General features: G+C 48.6%; 1 protein-coding gene across 1 annotated transcript; it reads left to right on the top strand.

The window, feature by feature from the left end:
- Window positions 1–6: 6 nt before the first annotated feature.
- RBP4 (retinol binding protein 4) lies at window positions 7–9,062 on the top strand. Its single transcript, XM_003783711.2, has 5 exons — window positions 7–118; window positions 247–383; window positions 551–657; window positions 6,577–6,789; window positions 8,754–9,062. Exons 1-5 carry the CDS (start codon window positions 8–10, stop codon window positions 8,789–8,791), a joined length of 606 nt encoding a protein of 201 aa, XP_003783759.1. The 5' UTR covers window position 7; the 3' UTR covers window positions 8,792–9,062.
- Window positions 9,063–10,519: the final 1,457 nt, after the last annotated feature.

Raw genomic sequence — 10,519 nt, 5'->3', positions numbered from 1 at the left:
GGGCAAGATGAAGTGGATGTGGGCGCTCTTGCTGCTGGCGGCGCTGGGCAGCGGCCGGGCGGAGCGCGACTGCCGGGTGAGCAGCTTCCAAGTCAAGGAGAACTTCGACAAGGCTCGCGTAGGTATCCGCCTGGGCGGCCCTGGTGGCCCGGGTCACCCCCCCACCCCCACCCCGGCCCCGCATCCGTCGCTGCCGCCGGCCGTGCACCCCCAGACACCAGACCCCTGCTCTCATCCCTTTTGCAGTTCGCTGGCATCTGGTACGCCATGGCCAAGAAGGACCCCGAGGGCCTCTTTCTGCAGGATAACATCGTCGCCGAGTTCTCTGTGGACGAGCATGGCCAGATGAGCGCCACGGCCAAGGGCCGAGTGCGTCTTTTGAAGTCAGTGACCCCTGGGCAGCTAGCTGTGCGCTTTTTTTCGCTCCATGGTCCCGGGCCCCCCTTGCAGAGTGTCAGACCTTGATGAGGGAGAGAAGAGAGCCCCTGGGGTGGATGGAGGGAGGGAGGCCTTCGCCAGGCTTGGCTCAGGATCCTCTTGGCTTTTGCAGTAACTGGGACGTGTGCGCAGACATGGTGGGCACCTTCACAGATACCGAGGACCCTGCCAAGTTCAAGATGAAGTACTGGGGCGTAGCCTCCTTTCTTCAGAAAGGAAGTGAGTAGTTAGCTGAATGGAACGGGTTGGAGGCCGTACCTGGCCAAATCTCTGGGTCTCTTCTCCAGTGACAGCCTTGGGAAGAATGGCCTGTGAGAAGGCCTGTGAAGGACAGGAACTCTCAGAACCGCCTGCGGTTAGGGGCATGATTGAGAGTAGTCAGCCCCCCTTCTGCACCTCCCCAGTCAGGAGGCCTGGTCCCAACTGAAAAGGACCTTTCAGTTTATCAGGTGCCATTTTCCCAGCGGGCAAATGTGCCAAGGAGTGTAACTGGCTCTGTGCTTTCCTGTCCCGCCTCCCACATCGCCTCTCCACCTGGCTTTGCATCTCCTTTTTCTCTTTGGGGTGAATCCTGGAGACAGCTTGACTCTCTGGGGCCCCAGCAGAGGTTGAGAGACACCCATCCAATGATGGAGAAAGAGTTGTGCATAGAGTTGGCTCACTCCGGAGCACTCTGCCTGCTATGTTGAGATTCTGAGCCAGGCACAGAGTTCTGGGTGGCAGTGTCCTCTAAGCCCCAGATTCAGATTGGGGGCGGGGGGTGAGGCATGTTGAATACTCTTAGAACATCCTAAAACTTGACCTAATCAAGAGAACACAATATCTGCCTGCTGTTTCCATCTGCCCCATCCCAGTTCTCCTAAGTTTTAAATCTGGAGTCTACTTGGTAGCTAGAGAATGATGTCGGCTAGGGATTCCTATCATGGTATCAGAGAGAGAGAGAGAGTTCACCCTACCAAGGAGGTTCAGTATAGAGATAAATAAACTAAAGCCAAGAGAAGGCAGTGCTTTGTCCAAGGTGATGCAACAAGTTTGTGAGAGCCAACGTCAGAAGCCAGGGGTTCCAACTCCCAGGCCAGGATTAGGAGGCCCTGAACTGCAGGGACTTCTAATACAGACCATCTTTCCTAAAGTATGTGTGAGTTCTCCTGTGAGATAGAACCCGGGAGTCCTTCAGGGGGTCTCTCTTCATACAGTGATCCAGAGCAGAAGTGTCCTTTATGTAACCATAGCTCTCTACACATGCCACACAGTCACTGACTTCCTCCAAAGTTGTCTGTTGGGTGAAATAGAACTTTCTAAAAGTCACATTACATTTTCATTTGGATTTACATTGTGCAAATGACATGAGGTTGCTGCACCTCAAAGGGAAAAAACTTTTATCCTTAGAAGTAATAAAAAGTATTTTATGTAGTATAGCAAAACTTTTCAAAGTGATTTGTGTAGAGTGAGAGATATACTTTTCTGATAATGGATTACGAAAGTCAATGCCAGAGGTACAAGATCACTAATTTTTAGAAAATGTGAACATGGCTGGGCACCCGTAGCTCAGTGAATAGGGCGCCAGCCACATACACTGAGGCTAACAGGTTTGAGCCCAGCCCGGGGCTGCTAAACAACAGTGACAACTGCAACAAAAAAATAGCCAGGTGTTGTGGTGGGCACCTGCAGTCCCAGCTACTTGGGAGGCTGAGGTAAGAGAATCACTTGAGTGGAAGAGTTTGACGTTGCTGAGAGCCGTGATGCCACAGCACTCTACTGAGGGCAACATAGTGAGACTCTGTCTCAAAAAAAAAAAAAAAAAAAAAGAGAGAGAGAAAGAAAGTGTGAATACGAAATGCTCTGTGACATTTTGAGATCCCCTTAAAGGACTAGGATTCTATCAGCAGTGCCTTTAGGGACAGGTCTGGGAAGACCTCTTTCCCTCCTCCTCCCCCTACTAAACCAGATTAGCTCTGTTTTTGCCTCTCACATATTGGCCTTTTTACCTAGGATGTCATTTGGAAGAAAAATAACAGTATTGAAATCTTGAAAGTGATTGCCAGAGATAGTAATTGAGATCACTATAATATGGAAGGTGTAAGGATGAATTCCTTCTTAGGTTACCTTTGAGAAAAGAAGCTGTGCAGTGTTAAACTGAGGCAGCCTGAATTCAAATCCCAACTCAAGCACTACTCGTGGGATAGGTTCCTGAGCTGCTGAGGGCCTCAGTTTCCTCATCTGCAAAGTGGCATGATCATAGCACCTACCTCATGAGTTGTATAATGAAGATGCAATGAGTTAAGGTGGAGAAAGCACTCAGAACAGTGCCCAAGACCCAAGTGCACTGTAAGTGCCTGATGTTATTGCACCTTCATTATCTCCCTGGTCATTAAATCATAGCTTTCTATTCTGAGTCTAGAATGGGAGAACCCACAGAGACCACTGGGTTCGAGTCTCTCATTTTACAAGTGAAGCAACTGAGGCTCATATTAGAGAAGTGACTGACCCAGGAACATGCAACTAATCAGTGGCACTTGGTGGCACCTCTTAGCTGTAGGAATATAAATGCCATGAACTATCATTCTGTTTTCTGAGTAGCTCACAAACTGTAATACTTGGTGGAGTTCCTTCCTCTGTTTTACGTGCTTATTTGGGGGTCTTCTTTGAAAACTCTGCTCTCATCCCTTGTGCCCATTTCTTCTTTGACCTTGGTCTTGCTTTGAACAATGACCTGGACAGGCGGATTTGAAGGCCACTCAGAGAGCTGCATGCATTCTCAATCCCTCCCTGCCTCACACCAAATGGATGTGTTTAAAATGAGTGCACTTATGAACAGAAAATAACTCACGGGCCAATGCTTATTAAATTTGTTGTCTAATTATTAAAAAATTAAATGTAACTCACCTCTGCAGTTGAACATGACATATCTGTGTTGACACACGCTGCCATGGCTTGCTGCCCCAGCCGTGGGCGTACCCCGTACTGGTCTCCTTCCCTCCTAGCTCTGCTGGCAGCAAGCAGGATGTCTCAGGGGTTCAGGATGCCGCTGTTGGCAGGTGTGGAGTGAATACAGGCTAGCCTCTCTGAAACTTGATTTCCTTAGCTGCGCAATGGGCATAAAGAATAGTTCCTATTTCATAGGCTTGTTGGCAGGACTAACTAATGAAAGTGCTTAGCCTACTGCGTAATAAATGCTCAACAGATATTAGCTATGACCATCATTGTTTGGGGCCCTCTCCTCTTGTCCTTTTCCCACATAAAGTTGTCATTCTACTGGCAAAGGGGCCCTTGTCAGTCTGAAAACTAATGCAGGCCTGAATGTCTACATCAGTGTTTTACTAAGTCAGCGTCCCTGGACCACCTATATCTAAATCAACTGGTGGGGGTGGGGGAGGAGGCACTATTAAAAATGCAGATTTCTGGGTCTAAACTCAGACTTATTGACTCAAAAACTCTAGGTTAGGGCCCTGGAGTCTGCCTTTTAAAGTATGCTCCTTGGTATGTTCCTTCTGCACAGGGAAGTTTGAGGAACATTGGTCTAGATAATTTAATCCAAAGACTTATCTTGGCTCACTTAGGTATCAAGTCTTCAGACTCCATTCAGTTTGCTGGGGCCTGTTGGGTTATTTCGACAAGTAGTCCAAAGTAGAGTTAAATCTCTAGCCTGGTTGGCTCAGATGGGTCCTTAGGCCTGAGAAATACAGGAAGCTTCTCATCTGGTCTTGTCACTTTAGATGATAGGGACATAGATCTAGGGTGCTAAAGGGCCATAGTCCAGGCCTACAGTGAGTGACAGATCTTCCATGGAACCAGTCCACCAGAGACAGCTTCTGCAACCCAGGGTTTTCTTCAGGTTTTGGACTGACAGTCCAGTCCTCTAAACCAGTCTGTGTGAGTACAGTGCAGATGCAGAGGCAGTGTAACCCCATTCCCTGATGGTGGAGGGACTCAGGGACTCCCAGCTGCTGCCTCGAGCACTCTCTCTTGCCATCTCCACTCCATAGAGTTAGCTGCTGTCTGGAAATGTTTGGGGGTGTCTGGTTCTCCAGAGGAGCCCTGCCCAGCTGCTGGAGCAGGGAGCTTGGTGAACCAATCTCATTCTCTCTAGCCACAGTCAGGCAGTTCAGTTTTTACAAATACTCTTAGAAGGGAGAGTCTGGTCAAGGTTGCTATGATTTAAATTCTACATCTTTGAACTGTTTGTCCAAAAGAGCCTGGAAATTAACCAAACCAACTTAGGCCTTCTTTTAAAGTCAAGAACATTAGCCAATTTTACTAATCCAACCATTGAAAGTTACCTAGTTCTTATGTCAGAATTCATGACAATTGGCAACAATTTTGGAAAAAAAGAAAATTCAAGCTGTGGATTTGCCAAGCTAATAGCTTGAGTCAAGTAACATTTCAAAGGCGAGTGTTTTTGTGTCTGAGAGGCAGACTCCTGAGGCGCCTGCAACTGGCACAGTGATCCCCATGACCAGGGAAGAAGTGACTTCATCAAGGGACGAGGAAGACTCTGCCCAGGTGCTAGGAGTCTGGGAGAGGAGCCGGCGGTTAGGGTGAGGTCCACGTGGCCTCTATTCCTGGCCTTTCTGTGAGTAACTTTGTGGTTTCTGCTGACCTGTCATCAGTCTGGGGCATCACCTCTCACTGCCGCACCCCCACCCCTCACCCCGTGCCCAGGGCTCTGACACTTAGCCTGAGACAGCCTGGGTGGCACAGAGGTGGCTCCTTCTCCCTCCTGGCAGGACCTGGTTAGCTAAAGAGAGGGCTCCACACCCACCACTGTGACAGTCCTCCTGTGTGGCCTGGTTTGGGCTGATTCCATGCCTGGGCATCACCCCAGGGGTTCTCAGAGAGTCACACCCAGAGGCTTCACACCCTCTAATGCCGGGGGACCCAGCCCCCTCCTCTGACTGGAGTACTACACAGTGTAGAGCTCCCCTTGCTCCAAGACCTGGGTGGGGGACAGAGACACAAAGCCTTCTGTTTCTCGGCTCCCCACCCTCGATCTGCTTACTGCTGGAAAGGATGTGGTAAAAGGGTTAAGCATGTGGGCTCTGGAGCTTGAATCCCAGGGCTGCCCTGCCTTCTGTGACCTTGGGTGAATTATTTAGTGACTCTGTGCCTCAGTTTCCTTATCTGTAAAATAGAGAATGTGAGAAATAACCATGAGCACATATGGAAAGTGTCCAGACAGCAACTGGCACATAATTAAATGCTCAGAAAGTCCCAGCCCTGGTTTTATGCTGACAAGAAGATCAAATGAAGTGGACAAGTGGCACTTTTATCTGAATAAGCAAATTTGGATAAGCCTAACCCTGCTTTCTCTCTGTGGCAACCCACTCACCTGCAGTCTTGCTAACATTATTTCCCCTCCTGCCTCTGTTGGTATTTTTTACCACCTTAAGTTAAACCTGTTCTGCATGGCTTATGTCTCAGCCTTGAGGAATACATACACTCTAAATTCTTCAAGGACTTGGCTTTGCCTCCATCAGGGGAGTGTTGAAGAGTATAAGCCCTAAGGGGAATGTGTGATGCCAAATGGTGGGCACCTGGTGCCCCCCAGCAAAACCTACTGTGTTGCCAGCATGGAGAAGTAAGGAATCACTCTGCAGGAATTAGGAAGGAGTCGGAGAGCAGGGCCATGGGAGCAGCAGGTAGAGAGGCAAGAGGGCAGCGTGGTTAGTGAGATGACTAGGAACCAGCTGAAAGAGATCATTGAAAAGGTGCATCCTGATGGTGAAGGTAACATAAGTTGGTGGCGGCCACACATTAGCCACAGAAGACTCAAGAATCATTGGAGGGTAGATGGCTCAGACAACAGTAGAAAGGTTTATCCTGTGGTTTTCATGGGCCCACATTCTCGGTGGTTCTTTGGAAAGATGCCCTCACATTTGTCATCAGGATGAGAGATTATCATTGCAGTGAATGAGATCCCTCTGACTCCAGGACTTTTTTCTGTAAAAGAGAACAAGATTCTTCCTGATTTGACCAGTTTTATGAAAGCTGTCCAGACTCTCTGTAGTCTCCTGCTTCCTAAGGAAATGATACCAGTTTTAGGAAGCCATTGGGTTCTGAGGCCTGGGAATCGGTTTCCCTGACCTCTGAACCCAGCACCGGAGAGGCACTGATGGGCCCCATGGGTCTGGCTTGCAGACGATGACCACTGGATCATTGACACCGACTACGAAACCTACGCCGTGCAGTACTCCTGCCGCCTCTTGAACATTGACGGCACTTGTGCTGACAGCTACTCCTTCGTGTTTGCCCGTGACCCCCGAGGCCTGACCCCCGATGCACAGAGGATCGTGAGGCAGCGGCAGGAGGAGCTGTGCCTGGCCAGGCAGTACAGGCTGATCACCCACAATGGTGAGTGGGGTGCAGGCACTGCCTGGCTCTCCCTAGGGGCCGGAGAGCCGGGGCCCATGCACCAGTGCAGTGCATTTCACCTGCACTCAAGAGAAGGCAGAGGGTCTGGGGGGCCCCAGAGGGCCAGGGACCCCTCTGAGATCACATCTCAATCATTTTGACCAGATCTTTCACTGACCTTATCATGGGGCTAAAGTAGGAGGTGAGCAAAGGCCTTTAAGTAGAATTTCTGCTGCGGATGACACACTTTCCCTTTTATTCTGCTACCTTAGGCCATTTCTGTGGTCACCTCTGTCTACACTACTGAAAAAATCCAGTTTGATGGAATTAATATTGTTTGGGGATTGAGTAGCCCAGTGAAGAGGTGGGCAGCTCACGTGGCCATTGATTTAAAAACTCAGAGACATGAACCTAGGAAGTTCAAAAGAGAATGATTTCAACAAACGTTCTCTTTTCTATATGAAACCAAATACTGGTAGCTGGTTTTCCTCACTTGGGTTTTTTGAGATCCCTTAAAACAGATGTAGGATCTTTTTATCGATACTACCCTTATCTAATCATGACTTCAAAGCCAGGAACATTGTGGAAGAAAGTACACATGTATTTGGAATGGACACTCCTTCCTATGGGAAACTGCATTTCAAAGTCCAATTAGGGTGATGCTAAAAGGTAGGGAAAAAAAGGGACCATCTAGGGCAGCACGTGTGGCTCAAAGGAGTGGGGTGCCAGCCCCATATGCTGGAGGTGGTGGAGTCCAAACCCAGCCCTGGCCAAAAAAGGCAAAAAAAAAAAAAAGGACCATCTAAGTGACCTAGTACACCAAGCAGCTATGAACTCAGATCACAAACATAAATAAGATTTAAAAACCCCACCCTTGAGACAGCCTAACTGTGGGGCTGGTGAGGATGTCACCTCAGCTGGGTGCCCTGCTGAGGCCTTGACCTACATCATCTCACTGCAGACACCTTCCAGAGCAGATACTCCTACTATCCACATCGTACTGACAAGAACATAAAGACTAAGAAAGTTCTCCAAGATCTTTAGTAGGTGGCTGAGTTGGATACAATCTAGAATTTTGTGATTCTGAAGTCCCTTGGGTTACCACCTGGTGACACATGATATGAGACATGGTAAACACCTTCTTTTTTTTTTTTTTTGAGACAGAGCCTCAAGCTGTCACCCTGGGTAGAGTCCCGTGGCATCACAGCTCACAGTAACCTCCAACTCCTGGGCTCAAGCGAGTCTTCTGCCTCCACCTCACAAGTAGCTGGGACCACAGGTGCCACCACAACGCCTGGCTGTTTTTTTGGTTGCAGCCATCGTTGTTTAGCATGACGGGCCTGGATTCGAACCCGCCACCTTAGGTGTATGTGGCTGGCGCCTTATCCACTTGAGCCACAGGTGCCGAGCCGACATGGTAAATACTTTAAAACCACCAACAGGCCAGGTGCAGTGGTTCACACCTGTAATCTTAGCACTCTGGGAGGCTGAGACAGGAGGATCACTTAAGCCCAGGAGATAGAGGTTGTAGAAAGCTGTGATGATGCCACTGCACTCTGGGAGACAGAGTGAGACCCAGTACCTACCCACCCCCCAAAAAAAATCAAAAACAAAACCATCAATAATGTGGCTGAGTTCAGGCTGACTTGGTCTCCACTAACTGAAACAGGAGAATGAGCACCCCAACACTTTGAAATGCAGTGAGGCAAATTTAAGAGAAATAAAGGAAGCACTATTTCATACAGCAGGTCCTAGTCTAGAGAAATTCAAAGGGTTTCAGAAACAGCCCTGAGGGTGTTTATGAATTACAACCACTTCAATCTTTGAGGGTTGCCATCTGCTCTGATGTATTTGCACAGAGAATCTGCTGAACGAAGGCAGCTCTAATGCCACCGTGATATTTGTTATCTACATAAACAGAGTCCATCTTTCTGTCATTAATGGCCTTGTTTTCTGTATTTCAGGTTATTGTGATGGCAAATCAGAAAGAAACCTTTTGTAGCAACGTCAAGGATGTAAAGTTTCATTTAAAAACTTCTGATTTACTCTCATTCGGTCTTCAAAACTATTTATCTTAGGAGTTTAATTTGCCCCTCTCTCCTCACCTTTCATCAGTACACATAAAGCCTTTAGTACATGTCAAGATAAATGCAGGAATAAGAGGATCTGCACGCAGTCAAATGTATATCTTTCCTGAAGTTTTCTTAGGGATCATTTGAAACTGAGGATTCCAGAATTTGATTCATTAAAATATAGTCACCCATTTCCTATGATTTGAGTTTTTCTTTGTGTTCTTGTTTTGTGTCGAAGGTGAGAGATCCATTATTAAAGACTGTCTTCTCTGAAAAAGCTTCCTGAAAAGGGGGTTTCCTCATTAAACTTTTAGAACTTTAACTACCAGCCTGGCCAAAGCACTGGGGCCAAAAAGGAAGTGGGTACAGGCCAGGCCAGGCTAGCAAGCCTAAAGCCTTCATGGGCACAAGGCCTATAACGTGGGCAGAATAGCCCCTGGCTGGGGGATTGAGAAGCTGAGCTCCATGGGGCAGGGTGAGCTCTAAGAAACACCCTCCAGTCCTTCACTGTCACCAGCATGCAATTCACTCCTTATTGTAAGTGTGGCCGAAAAGTTAAGGGAGGCCTCTGGTTGCCCTGGAGGAACTGGGAGATGGGGCCCTGGAAGCCGGGTCTGTAGGAAAGAGCACAGGTCCCTTCACCTAGACTGGGAGTAGCCAGGGCTGGGCAGAACACCAGTGTCCTACACCATCCATACCATACGAGAACTCCAGCACAGAAACTCATGCAAAACCACATGCCTCGGTTTCCCAGGGGTTCCCAGGAGCCTCCGTTTCTCACTTTGAAAAAGAAGCAAGGCTTTGGTACCAAAGGTCTTGGTTGTAAGTCAAGGTCTAGCTCAGGTATGTGCTAGCTTTGTCATGGAGCTGGTTACATGGCTTTTCTGAGCTTCACCTTTCTCTGTGAGATGAGGGCAAGCCGCCCCTGCCTGAGGGCTGGAGTGAGGATTCAATCAGGTGATCTGAGCACTCAGGAGCTGTGCCACCTGCTCTTGCCAGGCTGAGGTCTCGAAAACATGTTGGGAGTAGGGAAGGGGTCACAGACTCCAATGTCAGGTTAAAAATCTAGGCGTCGACCTTGAATCTTCTCTTTCCCTCACCTTCTGTCAAGCCTGTCCTTTCCATCAACAAATCACCTTTGCTCCACCTTCCCAAAGGATATCCCCAAATCCTTTCTCACAGTGCTGCAAGGATGCCACCCGCCTCCAAGTTCCTCATCATCTCGTTCTACTTCAGCAGCTGCCTAACTGGCCTCCACTTTCATTCCTATTCCTCAAAGTCTATTCCCTGCCCAACAGCCGGAGTAATATTTGAACACATTCATCAGGTCACGTTAGTCTCCAGTTGCAAACCTCCACTAGCTGCCCAATAGCTGAATAAACTCCCTACAGCGACCTTCCGGGCCTGACATGATCCAACCTTGTAATATTTCTGGCCTCAATTGATGTGCTCCAGCAGGGCACCCCTGTCCCAGGCTCAAGGGCAGTGCCTATTGTAGAGAAGGCCCAGCCAACAGCTTGCAGCACTGTTCCTCCTGTCCCACAAGCATGCCAGCTGCCTTGCACAGTGTCTCCTCTGCCTGCAAAGCCTCTTCCCCAGACTGGCATAGCTGACTCTTTCTTGTCGCTCACAAACGAGAATGTCACTTCTCAGGAAAG

The sequence above is a fragment of the Otolemur garnettii genome, unplaced genomic scaffold (assembly GCF_000181295.1).
Source record: "Otolemur garnettii isolate 467f Iridium unplaced genomic scaffold, OtoGar3 scaffold00008, whole genome shotgun sequence".
Classification (NCBI taxonomy): domain Eukaryota; kingdom Metazoa; phylum Chordata; class Mammalia; order Primates; family Galagidae; genus Otolemur; species Otolemur garnettii.
Note: the sequence above shows the minus strand (reverse complement) of the source record. Positions and strands in the feature narration are given on the sequence as shown.